At 38.5% G+C, this 20,013-nt stretch overlaps 1 protein-coding gene across 1 annotated transcript; it reads left to right on the top strand.

Moving 5' to 3' along the window:
- The first annotated feature begins 581 nt into the window (after nt 1-581).
- ulk3 (unc-51 like kinase 3) lies at nt 582-18,427 on the top strand. The gene is made up of 17 exons (XM_014993345.2): nt 582-695; nt 1,248-1,389; nt 1,557-1,697; nt 2,384-2,504; nt 2,726-2,821; nt 3,338-3,481; nt 5,420-5,502; nt 6,236-6,391; nt 6,523-6,628; nt 6,752-6,792; nt 8,082-8,184; nt 9,363-9,427; nt 10,213-10,291; nt 11,849-11,889; nt 15,527-15,574; nt 15,718-15,781; nt 17,412-18,427. The coding sequence occupies exons 2-17, from the start codon at nt 1,285-1,287 to the stop codon at nt 17,426-17,428; spliced, it is 1,410 nt and encodes a 469-aa protein (XP_014848831.2). The 5' UTR covers nt 582-695; nt 1,248-1,284; the 3' UTR covers nt 17,429-18,427.
- Nucleotides 18,428-20,013: the final 1,586 nt, after the last annotated feature.

Here is a 20,013-nt window from a genome sequence, read left to right as displayed (position 1 = left end):
ACGACCCTTACATAAATAAATAAAAAGCAATTACAGACATAATGCAGATATTACTTTAGATAAGGAAAAAAATCTGTCCAGCAAACAAAATGCCACCACTGGCAATAAATCAATAAACATTTGTAATCAAGATCAGCGTATGTCAGTCTTGATTTTTTCCCCCCACCCCAACAATCATAGCTGATGCAGTTTAGGCTCGTTTTTGTTGTTACCTTTAAGTTTATAGCTTTCACTAACCAAAACACTTTTTTTATTACTTTGCTTGAGTTAGTTTTGACAGGCTGAAGTGCTCCACAACTCTATGATAGAGAGATAGAGTTGTGGAGCTAATATTTATGTTGAATGAGTGTAAATGTGAAGAAAGGAAGGACTGAGAGTTAAAACATATGTTTACATACAAAAAACATTTTTTTTTCTCAAAGAAGGGAGAGAGATAGAGGGGTATGCTGAGGAAGATGAGGATCTGACATCTGAGAGAGCTCCAAGGCAAAACAAACCAAAATATTACCTAATATTCCTGTGTTGTTATTGAACTTTATTCATTATGGGGTTAGATCACATTACTCTACCATCAAGCTGCAATAGCAGAGCCTTCCACTAGGGGGCAGTAACAAAGTTTGAGACGTATTTCCTCGTCAGCTGCCTGTCAGCAGCAATGTAAACATTTCATTCATGTGCGGTGGATTTGCCTACAGGTTTGTGGAAACTGTTTGAATACGTGTTACGTATTTTTCTTATTAACCACGAAACGTTATGAGTACTTCAGTTGTATTTAAAGGTAGCTAGAGACTTAAAACACTGGTGGTGTGTATTTCAGTGGTATTACAGTCAGTGGTGTATATTAGCTAGCTATAGTTTGGGTAGCCAGCACAGCAACAGCAACAGCTGAAACAGATTTAGTTTTATAAGTAGCCCGTCTGCTGTTTTCTTGTTTCAAAGACGTTAACACGCGTCTCTAAATCGTATACATGTTTTATGCTTTCGAGCTACATGAAGCAACAGCTATTAGCAGTTAAAGTAACTTAGGATATTGGATACCTGTGTACAGAGATGAATCAGTGCTGCTAATTGATAAGGAGGGGACATTAAACCTATGATGTAAATGAGCTATAAACCAAGTGATTATGACAATTTAACCAGTATAAAGCAGAGAGTTGTGGATAAGCTGTTGATCTCACCCTCCAAATAAAGGTTGAAAGATCAGTGTATATAATAGTTAACAGCAACATGTTGACTTTGCATCACAGAAGTGACTGTGGGAACCTCTGATGTTGCTCTGTGAGCATGGCCTCAACCTCCAGTTTTGCCCCTCCAAAACTAGCAGACTTCATCCTGACAGAGCGCCTGGGCAGCGGCACGTATGCTACTGTCTACAAAGCCTACAGAAAGGTGAGTTTAGGAAAGAGGAAATGGAAGCCTTTCTGTATGTCTATGTAAGTTAAATGTTTCTTCTTCTTCTTTTTTTTTAGATTTTCAAGTTTTCTGTTTTGATTTGACTTGATGGTCTTTACAAGTTTTAAAGAGTGATATCTAAGCTCTTCATTGTGATCTAACAGGGGAACAGTCGAGAAGTGGTGGCAGTGAAAGTTGTAGGGAAGAAAACTCTCAACAAGGCCTCAACAGAAAACCTTCTCACGGAGATTGAAATCTTGAAGACTGTGCGTCATCCTCATATAGTCCAACTCAAAGACTTCCAGGTATGTGCTTGTAGAACAATTGCTTTGTAATCACACATCCAATTTTAGCATGTGAAAGTATGCTCTGTACTTTTACACAATAGAGTGTACAATCTTACTCATCAAGCAGCCTTGTGTTGCTGTACAGCAAAATGGTGAGGTTTGAATATCTAACATTCTTTTTTTGAATGTCATATGTCACCAATTTACAGCTTTTTCTTTTCAGATGTGGTCAGACCTTTACCTTATGATAATTTTGTTCATAACCACGTCTGAAACTCTATACATAGTAGATGGGTAAACAGTCAGGAGGGACTTTTGGATAGAGTGATTAATTATTAACATAATCTTTGGACATCAGAGAACACATAAAATTTTAAAGACTGTAAAAACAAAACATTTTATTACCTGATGACGTTTGTTCTCGCAAGTTGCACCTGTAATTACCTGAATGGTCAGGTTGTATAGACTCTACTGAAGCTACCTATCCTAGACATGCATAGGTCATGTTGTGGCCCTTTTCTTCACCTTTTTATCGTTGATTTATCCATCAATTGTTTCATTATCCAGGGGGAGAAGAGTGTTTCCAATTGAGACACTATTTATGCTCACTCACGTTGTTGTGATGTGAGTGCTGAAAGTTGCAATAAGAAGATTTCAGACCTCAGAGCTAATCTTTAATATTTTTCTTCTCTTATTTTTTTCAGTGGGATGCGGAGAACATCTATTTAATCCTGGAATGGTGTTCAGGTGGAGATCTCTCCCGATTTATTCGCAGTCGCAGGATTTTACCTGAGAGTGTGGCTCGGCGCTTCCTGCAGCAGATAGGTAAGGCATTCCAAGTTTAAACAAGTCATATTTTCAAATGTTGCACACATTAAGCCCAACCATGTAAAGAAATATGGTTTGATACTTTTTCTTTTTTCTGCTATTAATATATTTTAATTATTTTGCATGATTTGTTTAAAATGTATACTTTTCTTTTTAGGGCCAGTAGCATTTCTGATCATGTCTTTTTATGTGACGTTTACATATTTGTGCACAAACAGCCTGTGCTCTTCAGTTTCTTCATGAACGGAATATCTCACACTTGGATTTGAAGCCCCAGAATATTCTACTGAGCGGCTCGGTCCTCAAACTGGCAGGTGATCTCATTCCCACCTAAAAAACTGAACACAAACCCTTATGAATTTACTACACAGACAATTAATAGAAGTTATCCCTTGCAAAAGCATGTAGATTCTTTGATCATTTTTTACCTTTATGCAGGTTAAAACGACAAACCTCAGCGTGTTTTGTTGGGATTATAAGGAATAACGATGAAACTGACAGGCGGAAATTATGTGTTGACAGGGCAACTGTACATTCCACAAATCTGACTTTAATAGAAGAGTTTCAAGAAGAAAGCCATTGTTTAAATGAAAATCACTGGATATTTAAAGTATTTTTTCTTTTTAGCAGTCTAAAGTTTGCCACAAGCCTTGTAGCGGACACATCAAATATGTGGAATAACATCTCTCTAACACAGCATGCAGTATTCATTTGTAATATGTGAACACATTACAGGAGTAATACTTTTTAAGTAATACTTTTGCAAAGGACTGTACAAGCATCATTGTTTACGGAGAACATATTGCTTAATATTCTGACTTGCTGTCTAGATTTTGGGTTTGCCCAGTACATGTCGCCGTGGGATGAGAAGTGTGTGCTGAGAGGCTCTCCTCTCTACATGGCTCCTGAGATGGTGTGCCGACGCCAGTATGACTCTAGAGTGGATCTGTGGTCAGTCGGCGTCATTCTTTACGGTGAGTGCTTTTTGAAAAATCTCTTTTGAAATCCTCCAAGATGAAAAACGCACGTCTTCAGATTAGCCATTTACACTATCTTCATTCGCTAACGTGAATTTATATACACCGCTCAGGTCTTGAGCTATGGAGTGTGAGCCCCCTCTAATGGCTATTAATAACAACCTGACAGGGCTGCCTTTTCGCAAGAAAAGATTAATCACACGAGTGGACCTGCCGGCTTGAAGGAGCGCGCTCAGTAGGTCAGAACAGAATTGCACCATTAATCATGTAATGGCAGGCTGGTGAAGGGCCCTTTATAGGATTAATATTACAGTAATAAAGTCATAATGTTGCAGTCACAAACTAGACTATTTCCGTTGATTGGAGCTCTTGACATCAGATTGTGTTTGGAAATTAGAATTTTTCAGGTAGCTCAAACACAACTCACTACTCAGTTCAATTTCTTTTATGCAACATCTAAAAAAATTGCACTTTCACATCAATCTATCGAACTTAGTTAGTTATCTCCTCTGCATTATTGCATTTAGTGATTTTTCCAGTTGGAGAAGCAATGATTTGAATGAGCACCACAGGATGATTAACAATTAGCAGCCAGTCGGTGCCGCTTGGGACTATTCCTGTTTTCAAATGTTAAACATTCAACATACTGTGGAATTTGGTTAGAATAGAGAGAGGAAATGAAGTGTAACCAATTTGCACTCTGAGAACAGGTACATGTAAAAGATGTAAGACAGTAGATGACCTTAAAGGGGTAATACGCAGGTAAGTTCTTTGGTCTCAACTTTTCCCTGTTATAAAGGCCAATTTTGCTTACAAGACTTCACAACTCATTTTCTTTGTTGTTTCATACAGAAGGCATATTTCTTGTATTATTCCATTATTGTTATGTCACTTGAAAATGGTCTCAAAACAACAATCGCAATAACTTCTGGGACCATTTATTGTCCATCAAAATTTGTTATTGTGACAGACCTATTAATACAATAAATGACCTTAGGAAATGTTAGGAGGAGCAACTAAAGCCAGCTTTTACGACAGTTTACAGATCTTTTATTAAACTAAGCAAATTTTCTCTTCATGGAAGTTCTTTCTTTTAAACAATATAATACATTTTCTGGTGGAAGAGGGAGTACTTCACTCAATCATGTGCAAAAACACAATTGTGTACACAAACACCCACACTGAAATCAGCAGCATATCTTGAGGGAAAAAGTCAGAGGCACTTAAACAAAAGCTGCAAGCTGTTTGATTAATATTTCACTGCTTGTTCTTCATGGAGACTCAGACAGTTAGCATTGATTTGAACTGAGGTTTAAAATGTTATGTACTGTATAAAGGTCTAAAGCCTCATTTACAGTGCCTTGCAAAAGTCTTCATATCCCATAAACCTCACATTTTTTTTACATTCCAGCCGCAAATTTCAGTGTTTATTAGGATTTTATTTCTTAAACCAACATAAAAAAAAAAGCCATTAGCTGGTCAGAGTTCATGGGAGGAGGGATGGAGTTAATATGACACAGGAAAATTGTGATAGAAAACCTACCAGAGGTGCAGGAGACTTGAGGCCGAGGCGGAGGTTACAAAGACCTCAAAGGGGTCATATCATTCAAAATTCACATATTGCACATTTTCGTATTTCCATTTTGGTCTCTACTGCTCGCAAAAACAGACTATGCGCTCAAAACTGGCAATAAGTTAATTCTTTTTGGTGTCTGGAAAATTTAGATTTAAAATGACAGGAGATCCTAAAACAGTTAATTCTGAAAGTAGCTTAAGATACAGAGGAGGGGAGCATAATGCTAAAACTCAATAATAGTACTGTTCATTTTACAGTTGCTGACAGATAATATCAGCTTGATGTCATTCATTTTGTTTGATTTGAAGAGGAATCTATCCCTATCAGTAAATTTCTCTCCATTATTTCTGTACACACAGAGGCTCTGTTTGGACGAGCTCCATTTGCATCAAAGTCATACGCTGAACTGGAGGAGAAAATACGAAGCAATCAACCAGTCGAGGTAAACATTTACAATTTAAACTACTTGCAGTCAGTTCTGCTCCTCCAAACAGTGCCAGATTTTAACATTGTACAAGTAAAGTTGTTTTTAAATTGCATTTAATTTCTTAATCCGATATACAGACATAATCAGGCTGAGTAGGAATGAGAGAAATTAAAATGTCCTACAGGCATCAGTGTAGTCATGTTTGAAGCTTCTTTCTTGTCAATCTGCCTTTATACCACTAGATGGCAGCGTTTTTATATTTGTGGAGGGCTGGTTCCATCCCTTACATTTAGAAAGCCTGTTTGGGATAACATGAAGAAGAGAATTGCATATAGAGATATGATGTTCAAAACTATTTGTATGAATGTTTATCATGTATCTTTTCAGATTTGTGATGTACAAAATATTTTTTTAAACAAAAAGGTTATTTCTGTTTATGATTTCTGTTACATACAAAATAAGCCCTGTTTGAATTAGGCATTGGGAAGTTCCACCTGTGTTTACTTTTGATGAAGAAGTGCTTTCATGCCAACTGAATTCCCAAGTCAAGCATTAGGCTTTGACTTGTGGAATCACATTAGAGCATTGTCCATTATCCAGGGATCCACATTGACTCTAAAGGTCATCTTTTGCCAGAACGTAGAGATGTGGGACACAAGGTTGTGTGCTAACAAAGCACTGTCCTTTCTTTTCTTGGATCATCCTGCGAATTGCGCGCAACATAATAAGGTTGTGTTTTGTGCATTAGCTCCCTCACGGCGCCCGAGTCTCCAAGGACTGCAGAGACCTTCTGTTGAGGCTGCTCGAGCGAAATCCAGATGCCCGGATCACCTTTGAGGAGTTCTTCACTCACCCTTTTTTGGATATGGAGCACATGCCAAGCGCAGACAGCATAGTGAAAGCAGTAAGAGAAGGAGAAGGCATCAGCTTGTGGACTAACTAGCACCACAAACACTACAGGCCGATTATTATTTTACGTAGTTTTAATAGTTCACACTGACAGATGTTTTTTTTTTTTCTCTTTGGTATTTTAAGAAAGAGCTGGTGCTGCGGGCCGTGCAGAAGGACCAGGAGGGGGAGCACTCCGAAGCACTGTCTTTCTACTGCAGTGCCCTCGAGCACTTTGTCCCCGCCATTCACTGTAAGGGCAAGATATACTTTCATATCCTGTCTGTAGCTTATCTCCTACACAGCACTTTCTTTGCACAAACAAAATAAACTGAGAAGGAATGCTCATTCTGAAATATTTCCTCTTCTTCCTTAGATGAGACAGATCGACAGCGCAAAGATGCCCTCAGGCAGAAGGTAGGCCTAAAGGAACTTTTCATATTTGTAGCATGAATAAGTTCTGCAAATAATTTTTATGTCAGTCACATAATCTCAGAGTTAATCTAAAGGATTAAACAAAGAGAAGATTTATGTAGGAGCAAAGATAACAATTTAACTAAGATTATAAAAAGAATCATAGTGAGCTTGTAGGCAATAATTTTAAAGTAGTTGTGGTCAAGCGAAAGCATATTTACTAATGATTTAAGTAAGCAAAACAAATGCACAAACAAAAAAGCAGAACAGAAGATAGTAATTCTAATATTACTTTAAAAACAGTGCCAAAAGGAGGCAGTGTTGTGACTAACTTTCAAAATAACATCTTAAACTGATTATAGTCTAAATTTATCAATGTTTTATTTATCTCTCAACATCCTAGAGAAATAAACTCAGACTAGTTTTAAGTTCAAATGCATAATGGTAATGTTGGGGGAAGAAATACAAAGTTAGATGAATCTCAAGTTTTGGAGTCACTTCGATTGCTCAGGTTTCAGCAACAAAAACATGACTAGAGAAAGGATTAAGCACCATATCATGGTTTTAAATAACAAATGAATGAACAGCAAACCTCCAATGTTTGGAAGAAAGGCAAAAATTATATTTCTGCAGCAAAACAAGATAAATGTATTAAAATAAATGTGTTCAACCAAAACACTTTACAGAACCCAGAGCTTTACAGAGCTTTTTCTCTTGGCAGTGTGTTATTCTTGGGAAGGAGTTGTCATGACAACCAATCAGAGGCAGTCTTGGGGTAGCCCAAGAGATTTATCACATTTGACAGCTAATAATAACTTGGATTCTATTACTTTTTCTAAAACACATTCTTTAGCCTGAGATAGAGAAAAAATATACAGAGTATATTACTCTTTTCAAAATAGTATGCAGTTACTAGGCCTGTCTAAACTCTTTTTCAAGCATCACTCACTATTTAAAGTTAAGCAAGGATTATTTTAAATATTTTACGTTTGTTTTTTTTTTTTCCTGAATTGATAAAATGACATCAGAGTGATGTCGACATATGATGGCATTCAAACAAATTTCTTTTTTTGAGCACAACAGCTGTTGAGGTTTTAAAACATTTGTGTTTCAGAGATTTTTGTCCACCTGTGTCAAAGAACAGGGTATCGTAAAGCCAGTTATGATATGTTGCTGAACACTACAAATAACAACAATATGCTTCCTCTGTCCGTCCTTTTTAGTGGCATGCAGTGTAAATTCAAAAATGTTTTGTTGATCAAATAAAGTCATTGTAAGGGTTCAACCCACAGGTCAGGCAGTATGTGTCGAGAGCTGAGGAACTGAAAGCCCTTCTCGCTTCGGACAACAAGCGGAGCTTCGAGGAGGCTAAGACATCCAGAGATGTTCTCCGAGGTAAAGAGCGAACCCCTTGTCTTTGTTTCCAAATAGTTCTTAAATCTTTTTTTCCCAGAAGGCTTATCCATGTGGGTAGCTCCAAATTTAATATTCATTCAAGTGAAACTTATTGGTAAAAGTCTCAGTCCGTATTGATGTTAAACAACATTGTGGATACTGACAGCTGTTTTCTATAATGAACCCTGGAGGTTCCTGGGTTTTTCTTTAACATCCTAACTAATATCCTTTTATTGGTTGTGATAGTTTGGGTCAGATGATTGACATTTAGGCACAGTGTTCCAGCAAGTCAATGATTCCTGTCACTCAACAAATGTGGTTTTGCAATGGACAAAGCATGCTAACGTTTAGTGTCTAGAAGGCCACAACCGCAGTGCCTTTGCTTTTGCTCTAAAATACATGGCAAGAGGACTGGCCCCAAAATTGTGCCAGGATCTTATTATTGACTGCAAAGAAAATGTGGTTTAGAGTTGCTTTAGAACCATAATAAATGGAACATTGACCAACATATTCAACGTTTATTGATGATCTTAATGATGGCACTACTCAAAATGTAATTTTTGTAATCTGTAATATTTCACTGCCTTTTCAATAATTGGCTGTGTATCGTTTCTATAACTTCTTAATATTGTGTTTTTAATATGTAAAGCACTTTGAACTGCCTTCTTGCTAAAATTTACTATACAGACAAACTTGATTGATTTATTGTTATCTCAGGAACTTCCTAAGGGGCAATTTGTTTGTGTGCAGAAGTGTGGAGAAAATCTGCACTACATTCAAATTTTGGAACCCAGTTATTATTATTATTATTATTATTATTAGTAGTAGTAGTATTTGTTTTTGTTTTGTTTTTTGCAAAATTCACTGGGATTTTGTATCTTCTGTTTATTCCACCCTTGAAACAGTTATTAGATCTGAGAACAGTTCAAATAAATTATTGAAACCACCAAATTAATGGGATATTGATGACATTTAATACTGTATATAAACTACTGACTGGATGCACTGTTTTTTTTCTGCTTTTTTAATGTTGTTGCTAATTTATCCAAATCATGAATCCTTGGTGTTTTCAGCAGTCCTCTTTATGAGTTGAATGACTGTGAGCTGTAAGCTACTTTTTTTTTTCTTCATAGGCACTATTACTGAATTTAGAAATGTATTTTATTTATTTTTTATAGAAATGTCTAAAGACCAACCTCGTCTCCTGGCTGCCTTGGAGATGGCCTCTACAGCTATTGCCAAGGTTAGACACTAAGAGACGACGTCAAGGGCTTTTGAAGAATGTTCTTGTTGGTGTCACTGGGAATAGACTAAAAACATTTTCTAGACCAATAAAAGACAGAAACATTTTTCCCCAGAAAGTTAGGAAGCAATACATCCACTATTAAGACAGCTGTCCCAGGCTCCTTTTCAGGTAGTAACTCCTACGAAAATGTGTTCTGTTCCACTTTGTTTTAATAAAATACTGCATGTTTAATTTTCTGCTGAAGACAAAATAAAAAAAATCCACAGAAAAATTATTTAGCTTTTTAATTTTATAAAATGCTCCTGAGTACTTTAAACTTGGCAAGTTTGACCCACAATTCAAAAAGTTTGGACACAACTGCTGTAGTATAGCTAACTCAGGGGCACTCAGTTTACTTGTTCGTTAATTTTTGCAGGTAGTTGGTTATACATAGCGTTTTACTGCCACATATCAGAATAAAGGAGAATAAATATAAATGCACACCACACTTTTTTGAGTTTCTTCAGTAAGAACATCTGAATATGATCCTTATGATTTTGCTCTATCCCTTATGCATTTCGAATGAAATACATTGAGGTCTGTATTTGCAAAGCAACAAAGTATGAAAATGTTCAGCAGTGTGTGAATACTTTTCCAACAATTTCACCATGTTGTGCTTACAAACTGAACCTTTAGAAAACCAAGAATGAATAAATGAGTAATGTGACTTTTATGGGACTTGTTTATTGTGATAATTGGGCAGTATCAAATCAGGTTCTGATCATCTGAATCTGCTTCCATAGGAGGAGAATGAATCAGATGATCTGGAAGTTTTGGATATGTACCAGCAATGCTTAGGAGAGCTACTCTTGGCATTAGCAGGTAACCAAGTGCTTTTATTGCATAATGTTCAGAATTTAATGCAATATTCCATATTGACCTTAGTTTTATTACTGAGGCACTGCACTGATATCAAAGGTAAGTTCAGGGAGATTTTAGGAAGAAATGGAAGAAATGTACACCGTTTTATATTCCCAAAACATATAATTCAATCTGCATTCTGAGAATTTGCCAAGTGAGTAGAGAAGGGTTGAAAAACGTATTATAATATTTGATATTATACTACGAAATATTGGCGAACAAGTGGCATAACATTTCCTGTTTTATCCATAGTTTTCAGTCCATGTCATTTTATTTTTAAGTAGTTATGAGGCATGGGGCGAAGTTTAAATTCTGCTGCACAAGTTACTCAACATGTTGTTGCTAGGTAACCAAAGAATGAATGAGTGAGTGAGTTGATGCCACTCATCATGCTTAGCTTACTGTGAGAGGTTGATTGGCTAAAGCCTGTCCTCTGCCTACATCCCCCAGAATGCTGTGCGATTCTGGATCGGAGTTCAGTGAATATTCTCTAAAATGAATATTGAATATTCCAACAGACGTATTTTCTATTGATTTTGATTACGGGTCTATTGCAGTATATATTACTGATTTATTGTCCAGCTTTAGAGCGGGGAAGAGCTGCTTTGTTAGAGGTGAGGTTACAAATTCGCTAAACAATGTGGTACTACAGAAATCATATGTAGACAGGAAGAGGCGAAACTTCAAATGCAGGATTAGATCATCAAGAAGGAGTAATGAAGATTTGGAGTCTTTTAAGTGACAGACGTGGGAGTAACTGAAGACACTCCAGCAACTCACTCTGTGGCTTGGCGTCCATTAGGCCTGGTTCATGAGCTCATCTCGGAGATCAGCCTAATGGAAGAGGTGGAACAGAGTCATCCAGATGTGGCTTTGAGCTGGGATGAGACCGGCTGCCAGTGCCCTGTGTGTGGTATGAAAGCCCTGCCATCTGCTTCCACTTCAGACACCATATTTCAACTGTGTGTGTTACTGAAACCTGGAGACAAACAAAAACTATTATCCCAGTTGCCACAACTTTATTGCTTAAATGTGTTTAGGGGATGAAACTGGAGAAACTCTTTATGTAAGCAGGACTATAACATCAAATTAGATGTGCTAAGAAAGGTCTCCAGGTTGTCTGTGGAGAAGCAATTCCTGTTTCCCCCACTGTCCGGGCGCGTCATTGTGCAGCAGATTCAACCACAGTGATTGTTGGGAGAAAACATTGGTTCTTTGTTCACCCAAAAGCCCTTTGCTGTTCAGCCCCCCAGTGCACCTCCCTGCCACAGAGCCCTCCTCCTTTTTCTCCTCTTTCTGCCACTCTACCCTCCAGCACAACCGACTGTGAAAACAATGGCCTAGATTAGAACAATTTCCACTTCTTCAGCCTCCAGTCAACACGCTAGTGAAATCCAATCTAGTAGTTCGCCTCTTCTTGAACAAAAGTGATTAGGTACTAGACTCCCCTCCTATTTTAGTTTCATTATTTCTCTGCTCTTTTTGTTTTTTTTTTATCTCCCTCTCTACTTGATGCAGCTGAGCCCCAGGGTCGCAGGAGAGAGCTGCTCCACAGTGAGGTGAGTGGGTGAAGAAACGGCTCTACTTTTCGCTGATAACCATCACATGAACCATATTTGTTTTCCTCAACATTCAGGAGGGAGGAAAACAACACAAGTCATCCTCCATAATTATTATCACACATTTGCATCAATCTCTTCTCTATGATTTTAAATATTTATGTTAACTATGTGTGAAAGCAATCATAGTTGCTTGCCTAAACTAAATTGTACAATTATGGACAATATTGCACATCCGTGAAGTGAGTTATTCAGGTAATTAAGTTTCACAACTCAGGAACTTTATTGTTTTTCCTAAACATGATTGCTCTAATCAGGTTGTGTTTTGTCACCGCAAACCAAACAAAACAGACAGACAACAGCAACCATAAACCGTAGAGGCCTTCACATTTAAGAAGATATAGGAAACAAAATAAATAAATTGCTGTTTAGGCTTAATAACTGTCAGCAAGGCAGAAATATTCAATTCAATTTGATTTTTGTTGGAAAATTGCAGCAAAGAGTGGCTTCTTAGGATCACTGAGTCCCCATAGCAACCATTACATGTCAAATCAAGGCAGTTCACAGTGCTTCACATGATAACACAATAACCAACTATGAAACAAGCATAAGACATTACGTTTTGTCAAATGCCATCATCAAAATCATCAAGAATAATCATCATTAATTAGACATCAGATGTATTGATAAATGTTCCAGTTGTTTTTAATCAAAGGCAGCTCTAAACAAGTGGGGTTTAGCCTTGATTTAAAGTAACTCAGTGTTTCGGCTGTTTTGCAGTTTTCTGGAAGTTAGTTCCAGATTTGTACGTATCTACATATCATACATGTGAGAAGTGATGCAAAAAAAAAAAAAAAAACCCTGAAAACATGTGTCGTTGGAAAATACAGACTTTATGTGGAACTTTTTGCTTTGATTAGATAAGGCTAAGATTGGTAATAATTCAGATCAATCACATTCAGACTCTCTTTCTTACTGTTTATTCAATGTCACATGCTGTTTTTATTTTGTTTTTAATTATGTAAAGCACCTTGAAATGCCTTGATGCTGAAATGTGCTATACAAATAAAATTTGATTGATTTGATTGATTCATTCAAACCCCATCATTTAGTTAGACTGATACCACATAGGGTCAAATTTGTTTGCAATTATAATGAACATTCATTTACCTGCTAGATATTTAAATGCAGGAGTGCCTGCTTTAAGTTGTGCTGCGTAGACGTTACTAGAAGGTCACTTTTTCATGTGCGCGCTAAACAGTAGTCACCCCACTGTTGCCAACTTATCAATTGCGTCGCTATATTTAGCAACTGTTCAAACAAAAAAAATCGGTATCATCCAAAATCGCATCAGGCTTTTTAGCGATTGTTGATCAGCCAGAAAACTGCAATCGGTTCACCCCCAGTGAACACACCGTCACAAATGAATTTCATGGAGTTAGTAAAGTCTGTCAGTGAAAATGAGCCACTGTTGTTGACAGTTTCTTAAATTGAACACATTCAACTATTATGTCACATGAAAAAGTATAGGGATGGTTCATTGTTAGGCCCTTCCCTTCCAGCTAACACATGTATGCCTACTAAAGTTTATTGAAGACAGTTAAAGAGAGACAGCTGTCATATCAGATTTATCTTGTCAATGTAGCTTTATGAGCTACAGCTGGTTGTGTCCTATAAAAGTGAAGATGCTGAAAACATGAGAAACTGTCCGTTTTTACTGTGTTGTCAGACTTCACGTGACCAAGACAAACCAAGCTATGAAAATGATGCCAGAACTCTGAGATATTTCTGCAGCAGCTAAAGTCGCCAACACCACAGCACCATGTTATAATTCTCATATGGCGGAGAGAACCACCAGCTGCCATCCTCGATTTGACTGCCCAGCCAAAATTAGTAATTAGGCATGAATGACCTTTATCAGACATGTAATCAGCAAGCCAAATTTTACTCAAAAATATGACATCTCAAGCTTTTATAGCAGATCTAGCGCGTGCTAAATTTGAGTTTCCAAAACTGTTTGGCTGCGACATTATAGAGCTCTTTGGTGAGAAAATACATTTTTGTATAAATGAAGAGAAATTGAAAATTCTTAGAATCGAATGAAAAATATCAGAAAATTCTTGCATGATTGTACATTTTGATAATATAGAAAGACCTTCATTAGAACAGAAAACAATCCCTCAGAACCCTCAAATGAGACTTTTATTACCTGTGTAGATTTGCTGTTGATGCTCTGTAAGTGTTTTCTTTTGGGCCATTGTTTATCTAGCAGCTGAACCAACAAAACATCATATTTCACCAACAAACCCCAAGAGGGAGGGCAGGGCCCTGAGTGGGCCTCATGGACCTCCCTGTTTGAAGTTTTATGGGTGCTTGCCTTAAGTAAATTCAGATGCGGTTGTAATAATCTAATGCAGCATCGGGAGGCGGTGTTCGGGAAGAGAGGGGCAAATTAAAAGCATGTGTGTTTGTTAGAACCCAAAGCAGCCGACACACACTGCCTCAGTTTGTGTTCATAACTATTTTAGAAACTCCTTCTTTTAGAGTTTCCTATTCTGGCTCCTCATAGCTTTTTTTGTCTTTTAGCGTCATGTTCCGCTTACACATGTATGTCTCCCACATTTGTTGTTCTTGCTGATTAGAGAGATCCTGATTAAAGTCTTGTGGTGAGATAATGTCAGGATAGGAACCGGATCCTGAGAACCGGCGGTTAAAATGATTATTGCATCTAATGACTCTTGAAGGAACGTTGCAGAGCTCTTAGGTGTTTGCAGTTTGTAAGTTCAATCTGTAAATGTTGCTGCAGCTCCACCCAAGAAGGTTTGATGACACATGCAGGTGTCACAGAGTCAAGAACCTTCTGGATCACCAGAGGATTTATAGCAACCTGCTAACAGCTGTTACCAGTGGCAAATGTTTAACACATGACCTATAAAAAATAACAAAGAAAAATGTGGAAAACCTTTGCAAGAGTTAAATGTCAGATTGTAATCAGTCAGATTTTTGTTATGCTAAATTATTGATGCTACTCAAACTCTGGGATTGTTTTTAAAAGTGGAAGGAAAACAAATAATCTTAAATGTGTGGTGTGCACATATGTTCACCCCCTCTTAGTAGTCTGATTAGTAAATATAGCAAATATAGTCCATTATATCATTTTCCTTCTACTTCACAATAATGCACTACTTTATGTTGCTTTGTCACACGTACCAATAATGTAATGTAATAAATGTTTTAAAAAATATCGTTTTGCAAAGGATTGTATGTTAAACTCATTGGGGGTTTTGTTCTGACATGTGCAAATATTTAAATATAGCTTGGATATTTTAGTAAGTTGTGTTTTTTTGTCACGTGGCCTTTACCCAGTAGTAGTTTGAAAGAAGGGGAGGCCATGCAGTAAATGACCCCGGAATGGGAATCAAACCCAGAGAAAGGGCCAGCTGCACTTTCTCTGAGTCACATGCTGCCCTGATATTTGGTTATATTAGATGAATTCCCCACATCTGCCTCTGGAGCCATCACTAAAATAACATCAGCAAAAATTGTGCTCTCTATAAAAGTTAGAAACTGTAGTGAACACACCCTTGTTTTCAGGGCGCATAATGTTATTTATGGGAACTTTTATGTCTCCTGTCAGATAAAAAGCCTCATGGCCCGAGCTGAATACCTCAAGAAGCATATCAAGGTAAAATATACTGGTTTTACTTTCAAGCAATTATCTAAGGATAGTTACTTATTTTGACTTCTTTTTAAATGGTAATAAACTGGTTCATAGAATGCTGATGATGAACTTAACTTCAGTAGATTGTTGTTTGTCTTCATTTTCAGATGGAAGAGACTGAGAGGGATGTGTCTCTGGATCGGGAGTCTCTTGCAGAATCTGTCAGAAGCTGTGAGTTTCCCTGCTGCGCTGAGTAAACCATTTCACTAAACCAGCAGCGTTGTACTCCAGTGTTTGCAGTTACGCTGATAAGTAAAAACATAGCGGGGCTGTTAGAGGAATATGGCAAGCATTTGGTGCCACAAACTGCAATAAAATATCCTTTCATTAACGGTTTTTCCACTGGTTAAATATGAACCATCATCTTGCTGTGTTGCTTGCCACCCTGTAGGGCGTTCAGGCTCTTTGATTTTGCTTTTGGACAGCTCTGTGCAGCTCGGTGGCTCTTGTAAAACCCAACTTGTGAAAATGAAATATGATGCAAAGAAAGACTGACCCTTAAAACACAAACCCTTGGAGAAATAACAGCTTCTTATTTCTATTAAATACTCAGCGGCTGGATGTTGTTACATATTTTCATATGCAGCTGGACCACAGCGTACCATTACTTGGTTTTTAATATACCTGGATCTCCACAGTGGTTACATATATAGACAAAGTCCTAATTCAGAGTATTTTCTGGGCTTAACTCCAAGATTGCTGGTGGATACCTAAAGCCCAGACAATATCCTGTTCTCAGAAATAAATTCCTCAGGAATTATGAATTAAAAAAAAAAATAAGGAAAGGGGGGCAGGGGAGGGCACTAAGAAGTCAGCAGGCTGCTCGAGCTTTATGAAGAATGTGGCTTCTTACCCTGCCGCTGTTGTTTTAATGAAACCAAACTACAGTCGGGCTTACCAGCTGGCCTGGATCCAACAGCAGCTGCTCCAGAGTGGGTCGCAGCAACGCCCATGCCTGTCTGGTGGCCTGAGACTCCACCAGAATATGCAGCAAAATGCTGAGAATCATCACACTGTAACCCTGAGTGTCTGACAGTCACTGACACTCCCCACAACAAGGAAGCTACTTCTTCATAGAGTAATGAATGAAAGTTATATTATTAGAAAGTTGAGTGGATGGAAAATATTTTGCCAAAGAATGGTGCACAAGCCACAGGGCTGACAAAAGCCTTTAGTGGAAATCTCACAAGGTGTAGACTGTTCCTTCAAGAGTCGCCACACTCAGACTCATCCAATACACGGGCTGCAACTCTCACTGCTTGTGTAAAGTCACTCCTGAACCTGGAGGGGTACGGTGAAAAAGGACTGGACTGTAGCTCACTAGTCCAAAGTTTGCATTTCATTTGAAATTTAAATTCTCACACTTTGGAGAAAGAATGAAGAGTTGCTTGAAGTCCAGTGTGAAGTTTCCACACTGGACTGATCTGAGGAGTCGTGTCATCTGCTGGTGTTTGTCCACCGTGTCACTTTACAAAAATAATGTATCATTGGTCATGTGTAGTATTCTGACTAATGAACTGAATTACAGGATTTCATTAAATGTAAACCATAATCCTCAAAATCAAATGAGATAAATGCTCAGAAATCATCACTGTGCATAACAAATTTGTATAATTAATGACTTTTTGTATAGGATTACTGAAATCAATTAACTTCTCAATGATATCATCATCACATGATACATAATGACAAATGTGATTACCACCCTGTCCTTATGAATTACCTAAATTATGATGGGAAGCCCTTTTTATTTGGAGCGTGTGGCATTGATGAATAACATGAGTCTCCTGTTCCTTTTCAGCGTGCAGCTTGCAGTGAGCGGGGCAGCAGCAGCTGTGAAACCCAGGAATGCCCTGTGGGTCGTCCGTCAGTGTTCAGGATGGACACGGCGACCTCACCACACCAGGCCTTTGCAGGGGCCAAAGCACACCACATCCTAACCAACTGAGCACACTATCTGGGTGGGATGTGACAGCTGCCAACCAAAGGTGGACAATGTTTTGGCTGCTGCTTTAAAGGTCCCTAAACCAAATGAATTGGCAGGTAAAGGACTCGGCTTAAATGTTGTTGTTTCATTTTTAATAAGGGAGACAGGAGGGTGCTAAAGTCCTGAAAAAGTAGCTCTTGAATTTTGGATTTGCACACTGGTGAATGTGAAAGTTTCCTGCCTTTTACTGTGTGTTGCTAGCGAACCGAGCCTCAATCCCCTCCTCCAGACACACCATTGATATGTAAATTCTGGACAGCTTGTCTGACAATACCAACACTGTTATGCTAAATGAGTTAAACTGAGACCGCTGCATTAGTTATCACACGACATCTACAGGTCCTCTCAGCATGCTTAGGAGCTGCACGAAAAGCAAACACAATCAAATATGAACTGTAATGCTTAATCACTGGTGTTTAGAAATGTACTGTTAACTAGTCAGATTTGCGCAAGCCCTTCTCCATCGCCTGTACTGTGGGTCAACCACAGGCTCATCATGCTCTCATCACTGACTGAATCCTCATCAGAGGTGCAACTTCTGCTTCACTTGCACTGGCGTGTTTAGTTGGGTGGGGGATCTGTATCTGTATCTCACAAATCCTTCAAGGCTTCTGGTAAAGATTAACAAGTTGAACAGATATGCTGACTTCTTTTGTACGTTGGATCCAGCTGTAAAAAATGTCCCTAAAGCGAAGATTTTTAGGCAGCTGCAATTTCCACTCTGCTGTATGGTTTACTTTTTTTTTTTTTTTTTATAAAATACCAAACCTGTTTTGATTATGTATTTATTGGGAGACAAAATGATAATAAAGTTGCATATTATCTTCAAAGTTAGTTATTTCTTTTCTGCCCAATTGTCGATGCCATTTTAACAGTTACATTTTTAAATGCCTTTGAAAGCAAAACTACTGGGATCATATGCTAGAGGTAAGCATGGACTCCATGGTGTAAGCAGAGTATCCTGGAAAAACAAAGATCTTATGAGAAATTACAGAATTACAGAAAACTCGAGACACGTTCCACCTGTCACACCAGCTGTAAAAGCTTTTGTTGTAAAAGAGAGAGCTACGCAGCTCTGATTTGAAACATCCAGGACGGAGAACCATGCGGCTCGTAGCTCTAATTGGTTGTGGGTGCCATCACCGCTTGGCTCGGCTTCTTCGCTTTAATCAGGACATGAACAAGTTGCCGCCAGGAGAACTTTGGCTCCATTTGTGACCCTTATGATTTTTTTGTTGCTTAATTCTGGGAGTGCTGCCAATTTATGTTGCCCCACATAAAAAAAAAATAAAAAAAAAAGTTTTGTGAAGGCTCTTCCAGTAATACAGCCCAGAGAGAGGGGGTGGGGGCATCTAGAGATGGAAAACATAACCCAGTTTTCCCCTGAACCACAACCTGCACCTCTGTGGCTCTGATTTGCCTCCATTTTGTTTCAGGTCCAATCACACCAGAAATCCCCCTTTTCCTTTTCCCTGTTTGGACCTGATATCAGTGTCCTGCACAAAGACAGGTCTCTGCAGTTTGGACTGGATAACCTGGACCTCATGATCCCCACACAGAGCAGGCTGGTCATTCACTGTTCTCCAACAGCTGTCATAAATGGAACATTGTGTTCTACTGCGAGACAAGAGCCTCGAAATCCCCGGGGTGGCTCTCACTCTGGAGCCGTGGACAGAAGAGTGTGGGTCTACGGTGTGGGGGTGGTTGGGTTGAGGGTTGTTTTAAAGGAATGTTGAATAAAGATAATTTAGAAAATGGGCTCCAGCACACTGCTGCCTCTGTAACCCCCAACACCACCAAAAACACTCAAGTCCCCAAGGCTTCTCTGGCCATGTTTGTTTTGATTTTGCTCCCAGAATTGGCTGGAGGAAGGCCAGGAGGGATTTGATGGGGGGGCTGGTTGTTTTGGAGAACCTTGGGATGCCTGGCAGTGATTAAGACAGACTGAACTGAAGACAGCCTCTGTAAACTGGATGTAATAATGCTGCTCTGTAGCTGTGAGTCACTTTAAATCACTCTCACTGTCACAGAGCCACCCCTCAGCTAAAACAAAATTAAGACAATCTGTTCAGTGCTTGGAGACACGAAACTCTGCCACCTGTTTGCTCACATGGAGCGGAATGCAAAAGGCTTCTCACAACATCAACTTATATACATTTAGTTAAACAATTTCAAACTTCAATGTATTTGATCAAGATTTGATGCTATGGACGAACACAAAGTAACATGTTATTGTGATGGAGGCATTTCTGGCTTTCATTTCCTCATTGTTTTACAAATAAAAATCTGAAAAGTGTGGAGTGCCTGTGTATTCAGTCCCGTTTACTCTGATACCCCTAAATAAACCAGTGCAACCAGTAGCCTTCAGAACTGGTAGAGGGTATCTGTGTGTAATTTGTGGTTATTATACATGCAG

The sequence above is a fragment of the Poecilia mexicana genome, unplaced genomic scaffold (assembly GCF_051168715.1).
Source record: "Poecilia mexicana isolate PSO_F unplaced genomic scaffold, ASM5116871v1 scaffold_3, whole genome shotgun sequence".
Classification (NCBI taxonomy): Eukaryota; Metazoa; Chordata; class Actinopteri; order Cyprinodontiformes; family Poeciliidae; genus Poecilia; species Poecilia mexicana.
Note: the sequence above shows the minus strand (reverse complement) of the source record. Positions and strands in the feature narration are given on the sequence as shown.